The following is a 27,299-nucleotide window of genomic DNA, read 5'->3' as shown; positions in this document are numbered from 1 at the left end:
GTCACTGACATGGTCCCTGTAGTCAACACTGTAAAGTTTAATAAGATATTTCCTGAATAATTGGAAGTTAATCCCTCTTGTGAAGTCACCTCACACTGTTCTTATGAAAGGTGACATGACATCTAAAGCTAATCTACTGTCTGCTGCTCACTGTCTATTTGGAGTCGGTCGACATTGAAATGATTTGGAAGCGTCCATCTCCATGAGCTCCAGATGACATGACGTAAGTGTGCCGCTCCAGGATTGGCAGCAGCTCAGATGACTTGTTAACCCCTCTGCCGAGAGGAGCAGGGTTCAATGTCAAGTTACTGATTTTGTCTGCATGGTGGAGAAAAGACACCTCAGTCATATTCATAGAAACAGTTCAGCTCATGTCTGGTGACGTTTGTTTTATTAAAGTTATGGTGGAAAACATTGGGGCCAAGTTAAATCCCAAACAAGAAGATAACATACTTTTATAATCTAAATGTACAAGAAGCAGCCACAGTTATTATCTTTATGGAGAGTTGACCAATACCCAGTCTATTTAAACAATTAAGTTCATGACAAAGGCTACATTTTTCTATATTTTCCTAATATTTGCTATGATTGCTGATTTTCCAACAAATGAAGCAGCCTCACAACTGATTTGACAAAGGCCACATTAACACAAAATCACGAGTACATCCTCTTCTAGCAAATAGAAAAGTGCAGTGTGTGTCTGAGCAGAGGCAAAGACACGGAGGACAAAAGTTCAGCTCTGCAGCAAACGGGCCAATTATTGTACATGTCAGGACATGTTCTATATAAATTCCAGGAAATCAGTTACTACTTTGTAATGTAATTAGCTGTTACTGAACCTGTTGTGAAATATTAATGCCTCAATGGTTTCATTCATTTGATACAGCTTGCAACAGAGAACACCTATTATTTTGACTTAATAGGTCTGTCAGTACGTGTCATAAAATGTTCATCACCTTTATGAGTTTTGTTCTTTGTTATGAAATCATGTAGATTAGTTTAATACAGCTGAGGTTAGAATGAACATATTCTACCAGTGTGTGTCCTGATAGTGTTTGTCTACATTGTGTTTAGGTTAAATCTGTAGACAGGTGACCAGTGATGTGAGACATCTAGCGGTGAGAGGATGGTACTGCAGCCGTCACTTCTCCCTCAGACACAGACTGGAAAGGAAAAAGTCACAGCTTGTTGTCTCCCTCTACTGGTTTAATGCTGTTATGGTTCAATGGTGGCTTTTCATTACTGCATAATTGAGGGTGTTTGTGTTTTCTAGAACAAGTTGACTCATTTACCTTTAACTGTATGGAAGGAGGTGTAGATTACGAAGCACTGATTACTTAACTACTGATTATCTATAATTTATTATTGATTATTGATTATTGATCATTGATTATTTACACCAACACAAGTAAAGCATCCTCACCTTGAACTGTGTAAACAGGTGTAGGTTATGACGCACTGATTGATTAACCATTGATAATTGATCATTGATCGTTGATTATTGTTAATTAACACCAACACAGGTAAAGTGACCTCACCAATTTCAGATTGTTAAAGAACTATCACTATTCTATTCCATATTATTAGTGGGTTAACACCATTCTATTCCATGTTACCAGTGGATTAATACAATACCATTCCAGATTTTTTCCATCTATTCCATAATCTATTCCACATTAGTGCAGGAATCCATCCCACAATATTAGTGGATTAACACTATTCTACTGCACAGTATCATGTCACATTTTTATTGCAATATCATTATAACATTCCTTATTTATAACAACTCAAGTGAAGTGGATTCTATTCTACTCTTTCTATTCTGTTCTATTATATTCGATACCCTCTTGTCCAGCCTCTACTTCCTGGTGCTGCGTGTCCCATCGGGTCTTCACGGAGCAGCTGTGGCTTTAAGAGACGTGCATGCGTTAACAGCCGCAGTAAACTGTCCAGAGGTGTCCACGACCCTGAGGTACCTTATCTTATGGTCGATTTCATCAACATCACTGAAGTCTTCCAGTCGGATACTATGCTGTGTATGTTTCCGTTTGAAGGACTAAGTGCGCTGCCCTGCGGTGCAGAGGACAGAGGAGCTGCACTGATGCTGCTGCTGCCATCATGATGCCCCCCCACTGTGAGTACACCTCTCTCTCTTCAATGCGGCATGAATGAGGCGGTATACAGTTCTCCGAAATGTGACTATCTCAGCATTGACGTTGTTTTATAGAACACTGCATTTCCCCCCTTTATTAATAGAAGTTAGTCTTTGGGAAATTAAATCTTAATACTATGTCAAGTTTGTCGTATTGTCACATCCCACTACTTGGTCTCATTCTATTGATATTGTGAACAGTCAGACCTGCTGTTGTCCTGCAGAGGCTGGTGCACAGATCAGTGTGTTTTCCAATCCCAGCACGATGCCTCTGAGAGCAGCTTCAGATTGTGTTCTAAGAGCCGCGGGGATGATGTCACTTTTCGCCGTGTTGTCAGAAATCCCTGCAGGATGCCTCGTCCTGCACCACGCAGCAGAATGTTGTTAAAGGGATGTCACGGAGCTGGAGCACCAGAGGTGTGATCAGAGAGGTTACGTGTCAGGCTAAAGTCAGAGCAGGTTGTGTAAGAGCATCAGTTTGTGATGAGGCCTGTGTGCTGCAGTATAAAAAGTGTTAATCTGAGGTTGACCCTGGGCTCTAACCTAATATAGGCTTTAACAACCTGATCAGCTGGACGAGGACAGGCCTTTAACGTCCCTGGTCCCTGTCTCCCTATGTGCGCATCTCTGACTGCAGTGCTCTTGCATCTGATCATTTTATGGTTTGTCGACTACACGTCCCAGAATTCAATGCCTTAAATCACTCGGGCTTTTCAAAAACTGCAGACTCTGCAAAAGGTCCCTGATCAGATTTAAAACCTGCAGTGTCACATGAACTGATAGAAAGTTCTTATTCACAGTGGTATATTGTTATTAATGTATGTGCATGTTTCTTTAGAATGAACACATGGTAAAATAAAACTGGGAACCATCAAGACAAGTGCAGTTTTCTATTTACCAGCATATAACCTGTACTATTTATATTGTCATTTTGTTTCTTTTGGGTGTGGTTTTCATATAAGCCGTTACTTTTACATTTAATTTATGCAATTTTGATTGGTAGTGTAAACTAAATTAAACTAAAGGTGCCACCAGATAAATAATGTAAATTAATGAATTCTTTTTTAGTCTTTTTATTCAAGCAACTTAATATAAGGGAATACAAAAATGTATATATTGTTTATCTATCTCTATAATTCTGCTTTACATTAGAATTTCAATTTTGTAATCACTTGAATTAAAGTTGTGCTTCCTAAACATTAATGTAATGATAGAGCAGAGAGCTCTCATGGGCCAATCAGAATATTTATACCATTTATTAAACAAACCTTATTAAAGAGCCATGCAGCCTATATATTTATCTCAGGGGTTGGTGTAGAAAATAAAGGAAGTAAAGAAAGAATAAAAAGAAGAGTGAAGATCACATTGAATTATTGCTGCTCCATGCATGTTGAATTCCAGCTTCAGTCAATAATCATATCACTGTTCAACAGTTATTTTGCCCTCAATCAAACTTTATTTGTGTAGTACCTTTCATACAGGTTAGTGCAGTTCAAAGTGCTTCACAGTTGACTGATGTATTAAGAATAGACAAAGCAAATTAAGAATTCTGACAATGACATACCATAAAATAGATTTGAAATGCTATAAAAACAATAAAACTTTAAAAAAGAGAGTCAATAAAATTGGATAAAACATATACTAATAATAATTAATATACTAATAATAATTAATCTATTCAATCTGACCTTTTCAGTACAGATGCTTGCTAATGGTTTGATGCCATTGGAAGTGCTCCAGCTGCCACTGACCTATCATCGTCGATGAAAAAATATCAATAGCTTTACTTCCGGAACACTGGGCCTGTAGAAAGAGACGGAACAAGAGGTCTGTGAATTTTCAGTCTCTGTAGACCAGTGTGACTTCAACAGCAGGGGCAAGTCTAGAGGGGGGTAGGCTGGGGCACAGATTTAGGGAAGGGTGGCACATTTAAATAACATGTAGTAAAAATAAAACAGCTTAGATTAGTAATAACATTTATTTTAACATTTATTTCAACAAAGATTGCAAGTGCACTGCTTCTTCGTGCAATACAACATTTCTACAGGAGTGCATAAAACTTGTAAACAATGACAACAACTTTGGATCCTGCCTGATCTCATTGTCTAATGTGCCTATAATATCAAAAAGCACCAATAGTACTTCCCTGTAGAGATCCTGCTGTTGAGTGCAGGGCTATTTGTCAACCTGATCTCACACCAGTCACCTGCACATCCAAAAAAGCTACAGGAGGTAGTTTGATCATGAGATCAGTCTGTGGATGTCAGGGTGAGACATCCAATCAACCTATTTCTCTAACCTCAAACACAGAACATGGCACAGACCTACAGACAAACTCACGTGGACACTAGTGTGCAGATACAGCATTAACACACAGATAGCTAAATTAGCCAAGAATCTGTGATTGATACCACATATTATCCACTACGCGTGCGCAAAACCAAGCCGAATCCATCCTCACGGGCCATATTAATATTACAGCAGTGTCGGAGGGTTGTAAACCACAAATTAAACCTCTTTAAGAAAACATATGTTCATTAGTTGAAGAGGTAAACCCTCTGGGACATCAGTAAGCTGAGAGCGCTGTGCGGACTTAAGACGACGCGGAAGTGACCGGGGGAGTGAACCCTCTCGCTCCGTGTCCTCAGCCACACGGCTACTCTCGGTGTAATTCATTATTCTTAGAACATCGCCTTGGAAGGAGACGGTGATGTTGTTGGACCGAAACAGTCGTGTCACCGGCCATTGTTGTTGTTGTTGTTACCGGGAACAATAACCTGTTGTGACATGAGTCGTGTTCGCGAGGGGACCGTTACCGGAGCGCAGCGGACCGACACGAGTGAGTGAGGTTTGTCGGGATAAACGCTCCTAAAGAGGCTAAACTAACCACCCGGCACCCGGTCAAAACAAAGCCTCGGTCTCAGCCTACACGCGGGTTTAATGTGTCATTATGTGTCTTTTACACGAGCGTGTGTCTGTGTTGTTTTCTACATAGTTATATTGAGGAGTCGTGTCTTTTTTTTAGGCAAGTAACGGGTTTCTTGTTTCGCCGCAGCAGTTTTCCGGGTGAAGTATCCCTGCGCCTGGTGCCAGAGATAGTCCGGTGACATGTGCCTGCGCTGGGACACATAATCGCATCGAGATGTCCACCTGTCCAGACCCCTGGTGAGTTTCATGTGTGCTGTGAAATAAAACTCTACAGCATTGTGAGTGTTAGCAGCCGATAGGCCCCCGCGGTCCTGCAGCACAGTGATGATCAGCTGCACCACAGGCAGAATACAGGGACAACAACATTTACCATTCTGGATATTGCACTGTCATGTATTGTCCTGGACTTGATGTGGTCTGAGGGGCTTTGGCTTTTCAAACCATCCTGTGCAGGCTGCCACACCCACCCCTGCCCCACTGACTGCACCACTGTGGACCCAGGCTGCACGCGGTCCTCTGATGCTGAATAAGCAGGGATGTTTTTGTTTTATTGCTGCTAAGGCTAATTTACGGGTTTGACTTACATAAGTAAAACCCATATGTTGTTCCCTTAAATAGCAGTGGAGTCCATTTCTAGAGTGCGGTAGTAATAGAATGATCATGGAGGGAGAACTGACCAGTGACCAAATGACTGAGATGGTCGGTCCACTGATGGTAAATAGCACATCTCTCTCAAGGATGAACTAGTCTGTGATCACTGTTTCAACATCATCATGGGTTTTTAATTTTTGTTTTTAAGGATAGTCACCCGGCATTATGCACCCCTTGATGTGCTCTGTTACACATGACATCTATTGCACACTGTGATTTGTGAATTTAGGCCATACAAATAACATTTGATTGATTGATAGATTGGTTGCAGCACTTCAGTGCAATAAGGCTAAATGCTTTATAGGAGTATACTGAAAATAAAACTAGACATTAATGCAGATGTTTAACTGGCACTAATGGAGCATTAACAGATGGACCTAGTGAGGTGTCCATTCTCAGGTTTCTCCTCAACCTGATCCTTGATCAATAATCAATTTAAGCAGGACATTTAATGCCTTTTCTACACCATTAAAGCCCATTACTTTATTTTTCATATGCACAGATGACACCATCAGAAGTATAGGCAAAAATCTTCAACAACTTATAAGGAAATTTCCCCAAATAGTTTAATATGTTGTCCAACGTTAAACTGATTTTTATCTATATTTCCTAGGTTGCCATGGGTGACAGTCCGTCATGAGTACATTGGCCTGAGGTCCTACCAGGTCTCCCCCCTCACATCTGTTCGAGAGGTCAAACAGTTGCTCTACGAGGAGACAGATCTCCCGGTTAAAGAGCAGCGACTGACCCACAATGGGAGAGTGGTGAGTGTTTGTTTGTTTGTTTGTTTGTTTGTTTGTTACAGCAGGGTAAAAGTAGTATTGAAATGTACAAAATGTAATGTTTGCAAAGTCAAAACTGAGGAAGTCTGGTTTGAGTATTACTAAGTACTCTTTCCCTGAAACTCTTACATATTGTAAGGATCTTATTACACTAAATGTGTTTCTGTGTTCCATTGCACAGATTTATTATTTTTACTTTCTTTTATAAACATAATGTTTAGTTTGTTTTTCTTATCTCAGTTTTGGATACTTGTTGGGTCCATTTTAACTTGTTAGTCTGCTGCTCTGTGGGTGGTTCTGTCTCAAGAACAACAGAGGTCTCTTAATTTGAGGGTGGATAATTGTCACAGCAGCAGCAGCAGCAGCAGCAGAAGAGAGGAAGCTTGTTTCAATGACCCTGTGCCATAACTGCAGGATAAATGAAGTCACTGGTGACATTCACTTAAACTGATAACAGTGTCTTCACTGTTAGAAATACTTTGAGCCTCCATTGTAAGTATTATTTTTTTTCATCTTTATGAGGAATTAATTAAATCTATTATCGATCCTATGGCAATTAATTTATGGCTATGATCTACCTACCCACCCACCCATGCAATGCAATCCGATATGAGCTTAAGTGTGTGCACTTCATAGACACACTATTAAACAATGCAATATTTTACTGACTTACTTTTTTAGTTCGATGATTTAAGGTGCTGATTATCTGTCATGTGATAAACATATTTTTGACCAAAATAGATGCATCAGTAGCAGTTTAAGTTTCAAGTGTTCCTGATAAATTGTTTGTGGCAGATTAATGTGCTGTAGGACTCTTTTTTTTGTTAGTTTGTGATGGCTGTGTATGGGCCAACATGACTGGAGTTGACCCCGTGACTTGGGGCGTAGCTGATGGACAGCACCAGGTGGTGGTCAGTGCTTGGCTGCCCCCTGATCTCATATGCAAAAATTAGCTGCAAGCTACACCCACAAATGAATAGCACATACACTACAAGGTCAGGTCCCACATTCCAGAGAGTCAGATTTAAGTCTTAAATCCTGTACTGAGTATTGTAATGTGAAATGTTTTCCTGTAAAGAATGTATGACACAGATTTCCCTTTCTTCCTCTTAAATGTAAGTTTAGATTTCACATTGTAGTCCTGTAATCTCCGATGCAATGAAACTGTGCAGCAGTCTGATGGATGAGGCACTAGCCAGACACTGTACTTACCAGAGGAGTGGTATACGTTTTTGGAGAAACTGAGAGGAAAGATTTGCTTCTCTGTGAGTTTCACAAGCATGATTCATTGAAAACGATTGGTGGGTGCCCTCAAATGCAGTAAAACATTCAGCCTAGAAGCCAAATTGAGGAAAAAATACTTTAAGCAATCGTAATGCTGTACATACATCTTTGTTAGGAGAAAACACTCTTTATTAGAAGGATCTAAAGTGCAGCTTAAACCTAACAACATTTAAGTCTCTCTCATTTTCTTGAACCAAGAATATTTTCAACATTGTTCTGTCCGAGCCTGAAAGAGACCTATCCAAGCTTCTGTTTTTTGTGTCTGAACCAGACCCGATTCTCATGTTTTCCCCGAATACAGGCACATGCAGTATTAAACATTTAACCTTAATATAATTTCAACATCTTTTTGTCTGATTTTGGTATCCTGGTTTGGGTATCTGCACTCGAAAGTGTGAAGAACTCTATCACTTCAACTGTATATTTCCTGTACAAGCCCTTTATATGCTCCCATGTGGAATATTAATAGGAAATATACTTCTTAATCTTGACTTGTTCAGATGATCATTGCACTGTGCAGTGATAGTGATGAGGTTGATGGCTGAAGGTTTGCCAGACAGCGTGCTGATGTGCAAAGACTGCTGTGTGCAGTGGGTCGCAGTGTCACCTTGAAAACCTCATGCAGCAGCAGTATCAGGCCCTGTGCCGACTCCCCTCTACATCGATTCTGTAAGATGCACCAAGAGAGAGTAGATCACAGTAATGTTTGCCGTTACACTGCCCAAAAGATTTAATGGTAGTTGGGGAGAGAGAGTGATGATGCATGAATCTTTACGGCCGGATAACTACAAGTCTGTTAATAGTTCTTATGAAAATGACAGGGCTTTTAAAATGTTTTATGAATGCAATGAGTAATAAAACACTTAATAGAGGGCATTTTTGTTCCACAAAATTCAAAGCATTTTCCTTCCATGAACTAATTTATAGTCCCTTAAAACCTTTTTTTGATTAACTGTACTTGATTTAGTTTCTTTAATTATTTGAGGAGATTTCTTTATCATTTTTCTATATAACCTTTTTCAAAAATGCTCTGTCTCCTTAACAACCCATTCTAGCTGGATGACAGTGTGCAGATCGGGACCCTGGTGCCCAAAGGAATCCCAGAAGTATCTATCACATTGGAGGGAGGAGGCCTTAAAGGGGGAGGTATGAATAAAACCATTGCATCTCTGCAATAAACCAGTTCTTACAACAATGAAGCTTACCTGTTTCTGCTTTTGCAGGGAGGTTTGGACAGACTACGCCACCACTGGTTGAATTCTTGAAAGATATTCTGAGGCGGTATCCCGAAGGTGGACAGATTCTGAAGGTAAGGGCCAGGCTACACTATGTTTTTGCTGATTTAATTATATTTAGCATCCCAAAAAGTTAATTCATGATTAATGTTATTTGCCATATTAGGTCAGTGTTATATAAAAACATTTTATGAAGTCACTTATTTAACCCCACACTGATGGATAATACTTACAGTTAACTTGTGGCTTCTATTCCTAAGTAGTCATTGGTATAATAAGCACAAACAGGAAAATGTGATATAGCTTTCGTCCATAATTCTCTTAGTTCTGTCTTGTTTTATGTGAGCTCACCAGAGAGACGCAGATTGACAGGCAGTTTTCCCGGGAGGGCTACGTTCAGGCAATAACACAGATACAACGTCATGGAATTTGAAATTACAAAGTTTGTCAAGCTTGTACAAAAACAAAGAGAATGGTTTTATTTTGGCTGTATATACTGGCACCAGCTATATTACCCTACATGGCTGCAACATTGCAAGTGTAAAGAGTTGAGGTATCCCTTAGGCCATCCCTTCTTATAATGCTCTCGTTTCATTCTGAAGCTTTCTGGATAAAAGCATCCATCAATTAAACTAACATTATTGTGTACTTTCACTGTTAAAGTCCGGCCTTCGTAAATGCATGTATTTGCCTTATTCTATTTTGAAGGAGTTGATTCAAAATGCAGAGGATGCTGGAGCCACAGAAGTCAAGTTCATGTATGATGAGACAGAGTATGGAGTGGAGTCGCTGTGGTCACCTGACATGGCACAGCATCAAGGTTAGTAGTCAGTTACTATTTAAGCAGAGCGGGATAACCCAGTAACACAGTGCTTTAAATTGGGGAGCATACGTTCAGGCCTTTGTGTTGGCAGGTTTCTGTCCTGCTTAAGTGTCATGGAGCAGCTGCTCTGTAGCTGATCCTCTGCTCTGACCTCCCTGTCAACAGGGAAAAAACAACTTTGTTGCTGGGAGTATTAAAATGCATTATTGCCTTTACTAAATTATTTTACATCTGCCAAATATGTATTTTTGGAATGTTTTAACTTATATATGCTGATCTGATTGCAGCATCAGCACTGTATGTCTACAATGATGCTGTGTTCACTGTGGAAGACTGGAATGGGATTCAGGAGATTGCAAGGAGCAGGAAGAGAGAGGATCCTTTGAAAGTGGGACGGTTTGGGATTGGATTCAACTCTGTGTATCATATTACAGGTTTGAAACTTGTCTTCATATGCTAATATTAGAGTAGAAAGTAGAAGTAGAAAGTAAATAGTTAGTAGAACCCCCTTGAGGGAATTTCTTCAAATTCAGCTCAAATGTTCACAACTGATTCTTGTGAGGATATACATGTATATCAGGAAGAGAGGGAATTTCATTACATCTGGCACAAAAGAGGTCTCAAAGTTCAAGGTCAAGAATTCATATGCTAATTGAGATCAAATGTATAACAGAAGAAAATTGTAAAGTGATTATATTTTATATAGGTCAAAAGTCAGCTTTGACATTATAATTTGCTGCAAAAAAGTAGATGGAGGTTGTGACCATTTACTTGTTAATTACAAAACTTTTACCTTCCTCAACACCCCTATCTTACCTTTAAGCAACGCCCTCAACCTAAACTGTCATTAAAGTTACACAGTGGCTAGTGGGTCAGGCTTTGGTTGTACTGGGCAGCTGATCAACGTTTGTGTATATTTATTCATAGTTTTGTGTTTTTCCTCTCAATATCTTAGATGCTCCCAGTATATTCAGTGGAGACCAGATTGCCATGCTGGATCCTCATCAGACTCTGTTTGGAGTGAATGAGTCTGGACAGTGTTGGAACCTGAAGAAGGACATTAAGGAGATCACAGAGCTAGCTGACCAGTTTGCTCCCTACACTGGGATGTTTGGGAGCTCCGAGAAAACCATTCAGGATGGCAGCTTTCCAGGAACGCTGTTTCGCTTCCCCCTCCGCATGAAGCCCTCCCAGCTCAGTGGCAACATTTACAACAAAGAAAAGATTTTAGAGCTCTTTGAGTCTTTCAAAGCAGATGCAGACACAGTGGTCCTCTTCCTCAAAAGCGTTCAGAGGATCTCCCTGCACGTGCGTGAATCAGACGGTACAGAACGCATGTTGTTTCAGGTAACAGCCTCAGAAAATACTGATGATAAGTTAGAAAGACCAAACGCACTTAAGACTCTGGGTCAGGCTATAGACAGCTACAACAACGGTGTCCCCAATTCTACCATCACATGTGTCACTTACCAGGTCAACATCGAGACTCAGGATGAAAAAGCTAAAGAGACTCACAGAACAACTTGGCTAGTTTGTAATGGAGTAGGGGGGAGAGGAATGTGTGCCGAGCTGGACTCTCTGGCAGATGATTTGAAGTTCATGCCCACCATTGGAATCGCCCTGCCTCTTACTCTGATAAACAGAGACGACGTAGGTGCCACATCTGGTTTCTCAGGACGGGCTTTTTGTTTCCTTCCACTTCCCCCTGGGGAGGAGAGTGAGACAGGGCTTCCAGTTCATGTCAGTGGCTTCTTCGGTCTCACAGACAACCGTAGAAGTATCAAGTGGCGGGAAGTGGACCAGTGGAGGGATCCAGCTGCTCTGTGGAATGAGCTGCTTATAATCACTGTCATCCCTAAGGCTTACTTCACACTCATCACAGAGACTATCAGAAGGGTACAGACAAAAAAGGACCAAGACTTTCCATTGTCCCCCACAGGGACCTACGAGGCCTGGCCAAACCCTAAGCAGGTCAAGTCCCGCTGGAAACCTATACTTCAGCCGCTGTTTCATGACTTGCTGCAGCAGGAAGTCATCTATTCCCTCAGTGAGAGCTGGATCCGGGTGGACCAGACTGTGTTCTCAGAGCTGGACGCAGACGAGGACATTGCAGAGACTGTGATCAACTACCTCCAAAGCTCAGGAATGCACGTGGCAAAAGTGCCAGCTGCCGTGGAGTCTGTTTTGGCTGCCCACATGGCGGAGTCCACTGACGTGAGGAAGGTGACCCCATCGTTGTTGCGGCAGGTGATCAGGAAGTTCAAACACAAAGGTCCCTCACAGGAGAAGCTGCTGCTGCTGGAGTTCGTGCTTAGTGATGGTAACTACAGTGATCTAATAGGACTGGATCTCCTACCAAGGCAAGATGAGACCTTTACAACATTTTCATCTTCTGTCACGGATAAGGATGCCATTTACATTGCATCTGAAGAATTCCCCAGGTAGAGATCAAATTTAGATTTTCCTTTTACCCTTAAATAATTATGAAAATGATGAAATATGAAAGTAATATGAAATAATTGTTTTTCATGGACACTTGGTCTACAGTTGATTATCATTTCAGTATTATGAGTATTGTCTCTTTTACATAAAATCATTGTTGACAGTGTTATTTGTCCTAAGGGTTCTGTATCCTGGACTGGAGTGTCGGTTCATATTGGAGAGCATTAAACCCTCAGTAATGGACTGTTTGAAGAAAGCAGCCAAAACCAGAGGTAACACAACATATTTACATGTAATCTATTCAAAGTATGATTTATAGTAGACTGAAACATGTTAAATGTCTGACAGAACTATAAAACAAACTGAAAGGTCCTCAGTCCACATGATGACTATGTGGTTCATGTGAGTTCAGCCATATTATAGTTGTGCTGTGTCATCTTACTCCTGCAGTGCCAGCAGGGCATTAAATCTGGTACGCTGCTGATAGATAATTTAGGAGCCAGAGACAGAAAGGAGAGCGTGATCATGCTGTTTCATGGAACAGTTATTTTTGTGCCAAATGTTTCACTCAGTTCATGAGATCAGAACCTGACTGTCCTCACTGCACACTCAGCCATGATTATGATAAGAGGGCTGTGAGCTAGACAGAGGTCATCTGAAACCAAAATTTAAGAGACAGGGACTATTATAATGTAACATAACGTGAAACAATTTTTTCTGTCTGATTTTCTGTAAAGCCCTGCATTTCATTAACATTTTTATCTAGTTGCTGAATGTTGCATTGTCACTCTGCAGTGTCTACAGTAGTTCAACTTTCATTAGCTTCCATTAGAAATCTTTATTCTAGTCCCTGCAGTGGGCCCAACGCTGCTGATGATGTTAGAGCACCACTACCCACATCTATTTTCCAATTACTGCATCAGTGGAACACAGCCATCATTAATGTTGTGTTTTACTGATTATAACAAGTGCAAATATCTTCAGTGGAAAAGATTTTTATACAATTAAGATGAACAAGGTCAAATCAATCTCAGGTCTCTAAAATGTGTCACTTGAATTACAGTGCAACAGTATCTTTGGGGGTGCTCAGGTAGGTATTTCAAAAATGTGTTTGATATCAATTCCTTTTCTCTTTCTCTTGAAACTATTTAGAGCCTGACTGATGCTGATACCGATATGAAAAAATTTCAATACACCGATATTTTGGCTGTAAAAACAAATGGCAGTGATTATGACACATTTACTTTGTTATAAATAAATATGAATAAAAACAAAATACAAATACAACTTAAATATATAGAACTTGAATAAAGAAAATAAACACAATTTTTCTGAAACGATTATTCTGTAAGATAAAAGTTTTTGTAACGACGTACATGAGTAAACATAAACTCTAAAACTGATTTATCTGAGAAAGGCTCATATCGGCCAATGTTTTATCAGCCAAATGAATAATCGGTCAGGCTCTAAAACGAATGCATTGCTGTGAAAGAGCACCATGGTTACAACAGTCAGATAACTCTCACAGACTGAAGTACCAAAACAACATCTCACATGTTTAGATTTGGTATAATTCCAGCCTGTAAATGAACCTGTTAATTCACCATCATTTGGACTTATTTTATAAAGGTCTCGTGGTTTTTGTGCAAATTTAACAAACTGTAGGTGTGTGTGTGCACAACATGGTTTATGTAAGTGTGATTGCATGGTTTATATCAGCAATTTGTGCTGCAGTTTTGCCGCAATTCTAAATGTTGAGTATAACTACTAATAACTATTTTAGTTATAGCAAATTTAAGACCAATTACCCCCCAGATAATTTAATTTTAACTTTGAGAGATAGCATTTAGTAACTTCTACATCAAAAATAATCAAGGAAAATTACATAACTTGAATTTTTCCTTGTTATTCAAACAGGAAGAGCCTGCACTCAGCTACAGGTGCTGAATCCTGAACGATCAGCTCGACTCATCAAGGAGATCCTGTCATCAGCCTGGCCAACGAGAGACTTCATTGTCACATGGGAACCTGGAAACAGAGAGTTGAAGCATCCTACACTTTCCTGGCTGAAGATTATCTGGAAACATCTCTACATACATTTTGCTGATGATCTAAGTACCTTTGAAGACATGCCATTGATCCCATGTGTGCCACTTGATGAAAACATGGACACAGTTAAGCTTCTACGTCTCAAAACTCCATCCCCCATAATCCTTGTGGATGAGAAAGAGGCAACACTTTCTGAAAACCTTATTGACATCATGGAAAGGCTTGGAGGAGTAGTGATAAAAAAGCTGGATTCATGCTTGCAGCACCCTCAGCTAAAGCGGTACATCCATCCTTCCTCTCCTAGTGTGCTCTTACAAATAATGAACAGATTGGCCACACAGCGATTATACAGCCAAGTCGCTTCTTTCTCGGTCGATGAGAAGATTGCACTCAGAAACTTTCTTGCAGGGCTGTCTGACATTACAGAGAAGGAAAAACATACCCTGCTTGAACTTTCCATCTTTGAGAAAGTGGGGACCCGCTCTGAAGGGACCTCAGCATTCACATCCCTGAGAGGAGCTAGAGCTTTACATCACAGAGCCAAATACCCACCAGATGTGAAATTATCTGTAAATCTTGTGGGATGCTGTGATGAAGAATCAATCCGCCTCATCAAGATGCTAAATGTGGAACAGGTGAAAACAACGGAATGCTTGAAAATAATTATTCAGGATCTAGAGAAGGGCTTCTACACAACGGATGAGATATGTCAAATCATGCTTTGGGCACTCAAAAATCTGGCATTTTTAAAGAATGAAAATTCATTTGTGATTGGATGGCTTTCTGCTCTAAAATTCATTCAGCTGCCTTGTGGAAATTCAGTCAAAGCCTCTGATCTTTTTGATCCTGACCTGGAAATTCTGCAGAATCTGTTCTACATGGAAGAGGAAACCAGGTTTCCCACAAGTACATTCACATCCTCCCCCGATCTTCTTCATTCACTCAGACAGCTGGGACTAAGAAATGAAGTGCAGCTCAGTGAAAAAGATGTACTCCGTGTGGCAAAGAAAATAGAGGAGTTACAAAGCAGTGATGAACTAGAGTGGGATTTCATAATCAAAAAAGCAAAAACTCTTCTGCAGATATTAAACAGACAAACCAAGCTGGTAAAATCAGCTGATGCTCAGAAATCATTGCTAAAATGGAAATGGGTACCTGTCTGCAAGGAAAGACCTCTAACTTACCCTAAATCCCTCGCCTGGGTTGGAGATACTCTCAATATCTGCTCTTTTTCAGAGATGTGTGATATATCCCATGCAGTGCTTGTGGGATCTTCAGTAGCACTGGTTGAACACACCTCTGCAGGTATGAAGAAGGCACTGAAACTAACTGTTGAGCCACAGGTAGATCAGGTATTGCAACACCTGAAAGCAGTGAATGACTGGCATAAATCTCAAGCATTCACCACAGAGGATTGGTATCAGTTTCAGCAGATCCTGTTTGAGATTTATGCCTTTATGCAGGCTCATCTTGAGGATGCAAGAGAAGCTATGAAATCACTGCCTTTTGATTGGGTGTGGACTGGGAAGACATTCTCATCCCCTGGCCAAACGGTCCTAAAACCTCTCCCCGATCTAGACTTGCAGCCTTACCTGTACTCCCTGCCAAAGACAATACGAAAGTTTCACAAGCTTTTCAAGTTTTGTGGGTCAGTTGAAGAAGTTGTCCCAAGCCATGTGTTTGAAGTCATCAGCACCATCCAACAAAGATGTAAGGGAGAGATTACAAAGGAGGAAAGCAAACATGATATCTTACTTCTGATCAACATCCTGAGATGGCTGTACAACAGTCAGATAACTGTAGATACCAACATGCATGTGCCAATTCTTTGTTACAAGGACCCAAGTAAATTAGCCATGAAGCCCATTCATGAATGCACCTATTGTGACATCAAGGTTGATGATTTGAATGATTTACTTGAGGATGCATCAGAGCCCATTATATTAGTCCACGATGATATCCCAATGAAAACTGCAGAGTGGCTAAAGGTGCCATGTTTGAGCACAAGGCTAATAAACCCAGAGAACCTTGGCTTTGAACAGTCAGGCCAACGAGAACCTCTAACAGTAAGAATAAAGAACATCTTGGAGGAATATCCTTCTGTAGCAGACATTTTCAAAGAGCTCCTCCAGAATGCTGATGATGCAAGTGCAACAGAGTGCAGTTTCCTCATTGACATGAGAAAAAACGCTGACATCCGAGAGAATCTCCTTGACCCTGGCATGATTGTTTGTCATGGGCCCTCTTTGTGGTCTTTCAACAACTCTGTATTTTCAGACACAGACTTTCTGAATATCACAAGATTGGGTGGATCAATAAAGAGATGTGAAGCAGACAAAGTCGGCAAGTTTGGCTTGGGCTTCAACTCAGTTTATCACATCACTGACATCCCCATCATCATGAGCAGAGAGTTCATGATCATGTTCGATCCAAACATCAATCACATCAGCAAGCACATCAGAGACAGGTCTAATCCAGGGATCAAAATCAACTGGAGCAAGCAGCAGAAAAGGCTGAGAAAATTCCCCAATCAGTTCAAACCTTTCATTAATGTCTTCAACTGCCAGCTTCCTCTAGCCCAGGACTCCCCATACAAATACAATGGTACATTGTTCAGGCTTCCATTCAGAACAGAGCAGGAATCCTCTGTAAGTGAAATCAGCAGTCTGTACTACAACACCACAGACATCTATTCCCTGGTTGATGAGTTCAGCATTTGTGGCCATCGGTTCATTCTGTTCACACAGCATGTTGGAAGTATGGTCTTGAAATACCTGAAATATGAAGAACCAAATCCAGCTGGAGCACAAGATGTTGTGACCATCAACAAAAGTGTGTGGTCATCCAAAGCCTCATACGGACCCCTAAGTATTCTAAAATCTGCAGCAAAGGTTATGAAGAAAGTAGCAAGCACTAACAAGGTACCCGCTGATGTTCCCAAGTCTGGCTGCATCATACGCATTATGGTGGAGGAGTTTCACAATGTGTTCAAACGCATTGTTGACCTGCACTCCCCACTGTTCAGAGGTTCAGAGGAAGATCCTAACCAGTACTTTGAGATGGCTGCTAAAGGGGTTCAGACAAGAAGACTCACAGATGAAATGTCCCAAAAGGCAGTCGAGGTCACTAACTGGCTCATTTGCTCATGCATGGATGTAACTGAAGCACTCAAGTTTTCCCTCAGTGATAGTGGAAAAAGACTTGGACTAGTGCCTTGTGGAGGAGTGGCTGTTCTGCTGTCAGAGGAAGAGAATCGCAAATGGACAGTGAAAACAAATGCCACACCAATCGGAGAGGTGTTTTGTTACTTACCTCTCAGAATCAAAACAGGCCTTCCAATACATATTAATGGTTGCTTCGCTGTGACTTCTAACCGCAAAGAGATCTGGAAGACCGACACCAAAGGGCGATGGAATTCTGTGTTCATGAGACATGTTATTGTCCAGGCCTATTTAGCAGCACTCACAATGCTACGTTCAATGGCTGAAAGTGGAGAACTGCTCAACTACAGCTATTACGCAGCATGGCCGGATCCAAGTCAGGTGCATGATGACTTCACACTGATCAGCCAGGGTGTCTACCAGGAAATAGCCAAAGGAGGTGACAGTGAGCATGCAAAGGTTTTCTCAGATGGAAACACCTGGGTGTCAATCAAATACGTTCGATTTCTTGATGATGCCTTACTCTGTAGGCCAGACATTGGTCCTGCTGCTTTCAAGATATTCCTGAAATACCTCAAGAAAAGTGGGTCACAAAACCTCTGTGCTGTTGAGCTGCCTGACTGGGTGAAGGAGGGATTTGATGATGCTGGATGTAAGGGGAAGTTGATGGAAAACACCCTGACAGAGAAGCAGTTCTTTTCAGATGTCTTTTTCCCTCACATCCAGGGAATTGACAGAGAGCTTCGCGATCCCCTGATGCATTATGTCTTGAATGAGAAACTGGAAGATTTTGCATCTATCCTCCGGGTTACTCCTTGTATTCCATGCTCTGGCCCCAATAAGGAACTGGTTTTGCCTTCCAGACTTATTCACCCAGAAGGAAGAGTTGCTAAACTCTACAGCACAGATGATGGAAGATTTCCTGAAGGGACTTCTAAGGACTACCTAAACCCTGTATGTTTAGTGAAACTAGTCCAGTTAGGCATGGTAAAGGATGATCTGTGCTGGGAAGACCTGATTGAACGTGCTCAATCTGTAATCCATCTTAATGAAAGTGATCATGCAGCTGCATGCTTCCGTAGCAGTATCCTTCTCAGTCTGATTGATGAGAAACTAAAGATGAGAGATGCACCAGCAGCTGATCTCTTAGAAAAGCTACAGGAAATCAAGTTCCTTCCATTTCTGACAAGACCTGCAGGGTTCTCACTACCATGGCATGGGAATAACTTTTCCCCAACAACAATGTTCTCTGCTGGAGAACTCTTCACAACTGAACATCAGGACACAGTGTGTCTGATGAAGCCAATCCTCAATGAAAATTCTCCATCTTTCAAAGGCTGTGGTGCGATGTCATTGGCTGTAAAAGACTGTCTTTGTCTAATAAGGAAACCATCAATTGGCCTGGTCATCAGTCAGCTCAAGAAACTGTCTCAATCATTTGATGGTGTCACACTGTATCAGGAAAATATAACAAATGCTTGTTATAAGTATCTACATGAAGAAATGCTACAGGATGAGAATGACAAAGGACAAATAACAGAGGAACTGAAAGCATTCAACTCCATCCTGGTGGAGAACACGTATGTCAATCCCTCCAAAGTTGCATTCCACCTGAATTTTGATGCAGCCCCACATCTTTATCAGCTCCCAAACAAATACAGAAACAGCTGTCGTGAGCTATTTGAAAATGTTGGGGTACAGCCAAATTTTTCAGTTGAGGATTTCTCAGCAGTTCTTGAAACTGTGAAGCAGGAATGTGGCCGAAGGGCACTCACTGAGGATAATTTCCAGTTGTGTCGCAGGATAATCAGTGAAGGGATATGGAGCTTGATACGAGACAAGAACCAAGAATACTGCCAGGCAAATTATGGTGGGATTATGTTGCCTGACTCCAATCTGACATTGCAGCAATCAAAATCACTATGCTACAATGACTGCCCTTGGATCAAAGTCAGAGACTCTTCTGTGAAATACTGTCACGGGGATATTCCAAGAGAGGTTGCTGTGAAACTAGGGGCAGTCCCTAAACGTCACAAAGCCTTGGAGAGGTATGCTTCAAATGTCTGTTTCTCTCCACTTGGGAGTGAGTTTGGACAGAAAGAAAAACTCACAAGCAGAATTAAAAGCATTCTCAATGCCTATCCATCAGAAAAAGAAATGCTAAAAGAGCTGCTTCAAAATGCAGATGATGCCAAAGCTACTGAAATTTACTTCGTGTTTGATCCCAGGACACACCCAACAGATAGAATATTCGATGATAAATGGATCCGGATGCAAGGCCCTGCACTCTGTGTGTATAACAACCAGCCTTTCACAGAGGATGATGTCAGAGGCATACAGAATCTTGGAAGAGGAACAAAAGAGGCCAATCCAGGCAAAACTGGTCAATATGGCATAGGATTCAACTCGGTCTATCACATCACTGACTGCCCTTCCTTCATCTCAAACAATGACATTCTGTGCATATTTGATCCTCATGCACAGTATGCACCTGGGGCTACATCTGTGAGTCCTGGAAGAATGTTTAGAGACTTGGACTCTGACTTCAGATCTCAGTTTTCAGATGTCTTAAGCCTTTACTTAGGAGTTCATTTTAAGTTGGAACGTAGCACAATGTTCAGATTCCCCATTCGCTCTAAGGATATGGCAAAAACCTCAGAGATCAGTTCAGTCCCTGCATCAGACAGAATGGTACAAAACCTTTTGGATAAGCTAAAATCTGACGGTGCAGAGCTTCTGATGTTCCTCAACCACATGGAGAAAATATCCATCTGTGAAATTGATAATGCATCAGGAGAACTCAAAGTCCTTTATTCTGTGACCGCCAAAATAACAGATGGTGATCGGCTGAAACGCAAACAGTTTCATGCCTCAGTCATTGACAGTGTGACCAAAAAGAAGCAGCTCACTGCTATCCCAGTGCAACAGATCACCTACACAATGGACATACAGGACACTGATGGAAATTTGACTACATGGATGATCTGTAACCGATCGGGGTTCCCTAACATTGAAAATGTCTCTAAGAGTGTGATCTCAGCTCATAAAAACGAAGACATAACTCTGTTTCCACGTGGAGGGGTAGCTGCATGCATAAGCCACAACTACAAGAAACCTCACAGAGCCTTCTGCTTTCTGCCCCTTTCACTGGAGACTGGATTACCATTTCATGTAAATGGTCACTTTGCTCTGGACTCTGCCAGAAGAAACCTATGGAGAGATGACAATGGAGTTGGGGTGAGGAGTGACTGGAATAATAATATGATGACATCACTGATATCCCCTGCCTGTGTGGAGCTGCTGATTCAGCTTAAGCGTCGATACTTCCCAGGCCCTGATCCCACCATGACCGTAATCCAAGGAACTCCACTTCATGTTGTTAAAGATACGCTGCGAAAATATCTGTTCTTCTTCCCAGCCAACAGAATTGATATACAGCCAGACTGGTATTGCCTTGTCAAAGCGGTGTACAACTGTATTCATGCCGACCTGAAGCGTCTACTTCCCGTAGTCAGAGCAGCACAAAGTGACAATTCAGACATGCACTCTGTCATTTACATTTCATGGGTAAATACATCCACAGCAAACAAAGGAAGAGCCTTTTTTGACAATCTGCTACAAGATGAGCTTCAGCACTTGAAAAACACAGAGTATAACATCACCTCGAGGAAGTCTGTGGCAGAAAATGTGTACAGGCTGAAAACGCTGCTTCTGGATATTGGTTTCAACCTGGTTCACAGCTGTGATGAGACTGCAAATCTCTACCTGTGTCTGGAGGATGCAGGGATACCAGTCAGTTATGTAACACCAGAGGATGTCTGCAACTTTCTCCACACTTTCTCGTCACCAGATACATCTTGCCATGTTGGAAAACTCCCCTGCCGTCTCCAACAGTCCAACTACAAGCTAGTTCATAGCCTGAAGCTCCTGTTTGACTACTGCTTCAAAGACATCGAAGTAAATGAAGTCAAAATTGAGGGGCTGCCTCTGTTGATAACAATGGACAACATGCTTCAGGTATTTGAAACCAAGAGACCAAAGTTCCTGACATCACATCATGAGCTAATTTCAGCAAGGAAAGAAATGTTCATGAATCCATTGTACATCAGGTACAGTGACACGCTGTTGAAGGCAGGAGCAGCAAAGATTTTTGACATCAGCAGCTTTGGTGACCTATTGGGGTCCGTTCTTCCAAGAGAGTATCGAACAAGGATCCCTGTGAAGTGGAGAGACACCTTTCCAAGTGAGTCTTGGCTAAAGAATGTGTGGAACTTCATCAGTGAGAATATTGCTGTTAAGGAGGATCACACAGACAAAGCGAGTTTTGACACAATTCTTGACATTCTCAAAGACTGGGCTTTGCTCCCTGGAATCAAATTCATGGCAAGAGAAAAGATAGTTATCCCTGAGCATGATGTGCTTTTACCTCTGAGTTTGATGAACATAGCAATATTTCCACATGGCCAAAATGACAAAGTATTTCACACCCTAATGAAAGCAGGATGCATTCAGCTTGGAGTGAACAAAATCTGTGTCAAAGAGAATCCCATCATGCCTTTTCTGGCACAGCACACAGCGAATATTGAAAGTCCATCAAGTATTCTGAAAGCTGTGGAGTACATGATTCAGACATCTGCATTCAAAGCAGCAAACCTGACCGACACAGACTTTGAGGCCCTTCTGTTGTATTTCAACTGCAACCTAGCTAACCTCACACAGCAGGATGTGCAGAGTCTAAAACTCCTCCCATGCTTTAAATCAGTTAGCGGGAAATACATCAGCATTGCAAGCTATGGAGCAAACTACATACTTGCAAAAGGCATTCCTACTGCAGACATTGACAAATGGGCTCACACATCCTCCTTTTCCTTTCTTGCTGACAGTCCACAGCTGAAAGACCTGTACAGCTTTCTTGGCTGTTTGCCAATTGATGACATGGAAATCTACCTTCAACATCTCCTGCCAAAGTTTGAGAGTTTTTCCTATGATGCCAAAGTTGAACACATTGTCTACTTGAAGGAGACACTTTTGTCAATGGAAGAATCATGCAAGATAAAAGATGAGCTCTATGAGAAACTGGAGGGACTGTCATTCATCTATGACTACGCAAACAGACTCAGGCCAACCAAGTTCTTCTCTGATGAGACTGTGAAGGTATTTGAAGTTATGCTACCTGCAAAATCTTTCATACCAAGTGACTTTTTCAAGAAAGTCGAGCAAGTATCAAAACCAAAGAATGGAACGTTGTTGCTCTCTTCATGGATCACCTTTCTGAGAAATATTGGTCTCAAACATGACATTTCCCAGCAGCAAGTCCTCCAGTTTGCAAAAGAGGTCAGCATAAAATCCCAGACAGAAAGCTGGACAAAAGAAAAAGTGCAAACCATTGTCGATGTTCTCTTGAACCATATTTTCAAAGAGAGGACAGACCTGTTCCAGGGTGCTTTTCTCAAAGAGCTTTCAATGATACCATTCCTGTGTCCTGAGAGAGCGCCCAAAGAACTTGTCAAGCTTCATTCGCAGTACCAAGAGACGAGTGGCACACTTCCTCTGATTCGTTTCAGTGGCTCTCAGGTAAATCCAAAATTCAAGCAAACAGATGTTATACACTTGCTTTGGACATCCTGCCCAATTCTACCAGAGAAAGCCACACCATCAAGCATAAAGGACCAGGAAGGGAGCACTGTTGCTGGACAGGAACAACTTGACCAGGTGCTGAACATGTTAGCTGTTAGTCTGGACCCACCGTTGGAGAAAGTAATAAGCAACTGCAAGAACATCTGCAACGTATCCAGTCCAGATGATGAAATGGTGAAAACCAGGAACAAGGTTTTAAGGTCCACCTATGAGTTCCTCAATGCAGATAAAAGAGATTTCCGTTTCCAGCTGCGTGGGGTAAACTTTGTCATGGTTGAGGATGGCTGGAAATTGCTGAAACCTGAAGAGGTTGTCATCAATTTGGACAACGAATCTGATTTCAAACCCTACTTGTACAAATTGCCTCTAGAGCTTGGTACCTTTCATCAACTCTTCAAACTCCTTGGCACAGAAGATGTTGTGTCAACTAAACAGTATGTTGAAGTGCTCTGGCGAATTTTCAGAAACTCAGAGGGCAAGCAGCTCGACCCAAATGAAATGAGAACTGTGAAAAGGGTTGTTTCAGGATTGTTTAAGTCGCTCCATAATGATCCAGTGGAAATCCGCAAAGACCTAGAGAATCTCAGAGATTTGTTGTTTTATTTGCCAAGCCATGATGGTAGATTAGCAAAATCCAACAGTTTAGTGTTTGATGATGCACCACACTTTAAAAGCAGGATTCAGGGTAACGTTGGAGTTCAGATGCTTGTGGACATGAGCCAGTGCTATCTGGGCAAAGATCACGCCTTCCACACAAAGCTGATCATGCTACTTCCACAGAAACTAAGGCCTAGACTTTTAAGTAGCATTCTTGAGGAGCAACTCGATGAGGATTCTCCAAGAATGTGCCAGTTTGGAGCTCTTTGCTCACTTCAAGGCCGTCTTCAGCTGTTGCTATCATCTGAGCAATTTATCACAGGACTAATCCGAATAATGAAACATGAGAATGACAATGCATACCTTGTGAATGAGGAAAAAGCCATACGTCTCTGCAAAGCACTTTGTGAAGGACTCAAAGTATCTTGTTTTGAGAAACTCCAGACAACATTAAGAGTGAAAGGATGTAGTCCCATCCCACACAGCCGCAGTGAAACTCTTGCCTTCCTCAAGAGGTACGGGACAGCTGTGATTCACCTCTACATCCAGCATTCAGACAGCAAAGACATAAATTTTCTCCTAGCATTGGCTATGACATTAAAGTCTGCCACAGACAATTTGATTTCTGACACATCCTATCTGATCGCCATGTTGGGCTGCAATGACATCTACAGAATTACAGAGAAGCTGGACAGCCTCGGTGTTAAGTACGATGCAACAGAGCCTTCAAAACTTGAGCTCCCCCTTCCAGGAACCCCCATACCAGCTGAGATACATCACACACTTCTCATGGACCCAATGAATGTATTCTATCCAGGAGAATATGTGGGTTACCTTGTAGACTCAGAGGGAGGAGACATATATGGGTCCTACCAGCCTACATATACATACGCCATCATTGTTCAAGAAGTAGAAAGAGAAGAGGAGGAAAACACAGTTTTCCTTGGAAAATGCTTCCAGATCGACATTGGATACAGTGAATACAAAATAGTCAGTTCCCTTGACTTGTACAAATTTTCAAGACAAGATGAGAGCACCCATGTTCGGGACACCACTGCTCCATCTACTCCTACAAGCCCGGACAGTCGTTCTACTGGTGTACGAATGACCCCTCCTCTTTTTGCTGGCAAGGAAAACCTCAGACCCCCTCAAAAACAATCACCAAAAAAGATCAAGCTTAATGCATTACCTGAGATTCTGAAAGAAGTGACCTCGGTAATTGAACAAGCTTGGAAGCTTCCTGAAACAGAGAGAAAGAAGATAATACGCAGATTATATCTCAAGTGGCATCCAGACAAAAATGCTGAGAACCTGGATGTTGCAAACGAAGTCTTCAAGCACTTGCAGAGTGAGATCAGCAGAATGGAGAAACAGACTTTGGCCGATCAGCAAAATACAGACAGAGCTTCCAGGAGATCCTTCTCCACATCATCAACCCGCTTCCATTCAGAGAAGTTCTCATTTCAAAGGTTTTATTCATCATGGAACCAAGAAGCAACAAGTCACAAGTCAGAAAGGCAGCATTTCAGGGAACATTATAACTATGCAGGTTCATCACACTCTCATCGTTTCTTTGTGCCCCCAACTTTCAAGACAGTTGGAAACCCTGTGGAAGCCCGCAGGTGGCTGAGGCAGGCCAGAGCAAACTACTCTGCTGCTCGCAATGATCTTCATAAAAATGCCAACGAGTGGGTTTGTTTCAAATGCTACCTTGCCACAAAACTTGCACTGATAGCTGCGGACTATGCAGTCAGAGGAAAGTCAGACAAAGATGTGAAACCTACTGCTCTGGCTCAAAAAGTGGAGGAGTACAACACCCAGTTAACAGGCCTTGCTAACGATGTGCAGATCCTGGAGGGATATGGCGTGGACAGTCTCAGAACTCGCTACCCCGATCTCCTGCCTTTTCCACAGATTCCTAATGACAGATACACATCAGAGGTGGCAATGAGAGTGATGGAATGTACCGCACGGATTATCATAAAGCTTGAAACCTTTGTGCAGCAAAAAATATAGCACTGTTGTAAAAGATAACAGTGAAAAAACAGTATGCATAGATCCTCTCTGGTATAGAGGAAACCCTTGGCTGTCTGCAATACAGATCATTTTTATCTCATAGAATAAAAACTGAAGAATCCAGCTGGCAGCTTATGGTACATATGCAGTTTCTACCTGTGATGACGGTACTGTGGCCCATGCATAGTAAAGAACTGTGTGGCTGCTGGCTACCATACCCCATTCAGCTGTTACTCTATAGATTGGCTGTAATAGGTGAAAAAATCTGCATATGCTGTATAAATGTTTGTTTACCAAAGTCCCCATATACTAGATCTATTTGCTTCAAGTTATGATGAGTTCTATTAAAATATTTGCTGCTTTTTTTACTTTATCTTTTATAAAACATATATAAAAATATATTTTCTTGCTGCAGACAACCAGTCGAGTGTATTTAAAGGTTGCGCTTGTGATGAAGAAATAGAGCAACTCAAACTGTCAATACTGCAATTACTGTCAGGCAACATGTCCTATTTGCAAGGCAATCATGTTTATAAATGTTCTTTTTTTTTAAAGGTTCATTTCATATTATTTCTGTACATTTGTAAATTTTCTGTAACATAGCCGTTCACTTGTTAATGGACGAAGCACTTTTTTGAAACTCCTCATGTATTCACACTTGCACTTGTACAGCGCTTGTATCGCCCCAGCAAATTTGGGAGATTTCAACTGTGAATGGAAAACTCTTACTGTTACTTTATTGCAATTATGTTTTAAGAGAAATATGTTTTATAATGGCTATGTTAAATATTAGTTGTTCTCCATACACTAACCCCTCGTGACTGTTTTGATTTATTGTTCATAAGAACCACATGTACCCTTGGGCCCTACAGTTGTAGAGGAAGCAGTTCTCAAAAGGTTTTTTTATTTCAGCGATGTTTGTGAATAGTCAGTAGAACAGTGTGATAAAATAAAGAGCCATACATAGGCTATAATCTGGGCACAACCCTCAACATGTTAACTTTTGTCAGCATGAAACTGTGTTTATACGTTTTTGGTCATTTAAATTTTTCTGGTTTAAGGAACACAGAACAGCACCGGACCGTGGTGCTTGTGTTTTTTACAGCTTGTTTCCATTTTATTTGAAGGACAATACACATACTGACCACATCTTGTTATTTTGAAACATAATTGTTGTTTTAGTTTTCTACACCTCAAGGTTTCGGTGACTCAGCTGAGGACGTCTCTTTGAATAAACCACCTTGGAGAACCTTGTGCATCATACATGTTAATGTACACTGTGTCACAGGAAGGCCTCATAAATACATGGTGTCAGTATTTGTTTGTAGATTTATAAAAGAAGGGACATTGACCAAAAGAATGTGCAGTCTTGTCTGTGATTTCAACAATTTTGGCACTTTGAATTTCTCATATTCAAATGCCTCATTTTTTAAATATTTCTTATTTTGTCTCAATTGTACAAGCAGAGCAACTATTTTCTTTCTTAAGTAGAGAAATATTTACTCAGATATAAGGTGATTGATTATAAATATTGATATGAGA

General features: G+C 41.2%; 1 protein-coding gene across 6 annotated transcripts; it reads left to right on the top strand.

Annotated features, from left to right (window-relative positions):
• Positions 1-274: 274 nt before the first annotated feature.
• Positions 275-27,114, top strand: sacs (sacsin molecular chaperone). Of its 6 annotated transcripts, none has more exons than XM_069534091.1 (11): positions 275-2,134; positions 5,211-5,317; positions 6,345-6,495; positions 8,853-8,943; positions 9,021-9,106; positions 9,741-9,852; positions 10,143-10,289; positions 10,811-12,296; positions 12,478-12,569; positions 13,361-13,387; positions 14,215-27,114. In XM_069534091.1, the coding sequence occupies exons 2-11, from the start codon at positions 5,295-5,297 to the stop codon at positions 25,755-25,757; spliced, it is 13,758 nt and encodes a 4,585-aa protein (XP_069390192.1). In that variant the 5' UTR covers positions 275-2,134; positions 5,211-5,294; the 3' UTR covers positions 25,758-27,114. The 6 variants fall into 6 exon arrangements, with proteins under 6 accessions (XP_069390192.1, XP_069390191.1, XP_069390190.1 ...); XM_069534090.1 differs by having other exon boundaries at positions 5,208-5,317; XM_069534089.1 differs by lacking the exon at positions 275-2,134 and adding an exon at positions 4,666-4,991.
• Positions 27,115-27,299: the final 185 nt, after the last annotated feature.

The sequence above is a fragment of the Paralichthys olivaceus genome, chromosome 11 (genome assembly GCF_024713975.1).
Source record: "Paralichthys olivaceus isolate ysfri-2021 chromosome 11, ASM2471397v2, whole genome shotgun sequence".
NCBI lineage: Eukaryota > Metazoa > Chordata > Actinopteri > Pleuronectiformes > Paralichthyidae > Paralichthys > Paralichthys olivaceus.
This window is presented reverse-complemented; position numbering and strand designations above follow the sequence as displayed.

What these genes read in the sequence shown, in the direction of transcription:
- sacs (XM_069534091.1), top strand. Translation starts at nt 5,295, where the DNA reads ATGTCCACCTGTCCAGACCCCTG. An exon ending in TCCACCTGTCCAGACCCCTG is followed by an intron (nt 5,318 to 6,344) that starts GTGAGTTTCATG and finishes TATATTTCCTAG; the next exon opens with GTTGCCATGGGTGACAGTCC. An exon ending in GAAAGCAGCCAAAACCAGAG is followed by an intron (nt 12,570 to 13,360) that starts GTAACACAACAT and finishes CTTGAATTACAG; the next exon opens with TGCAACAGTATCTTTGGGGG.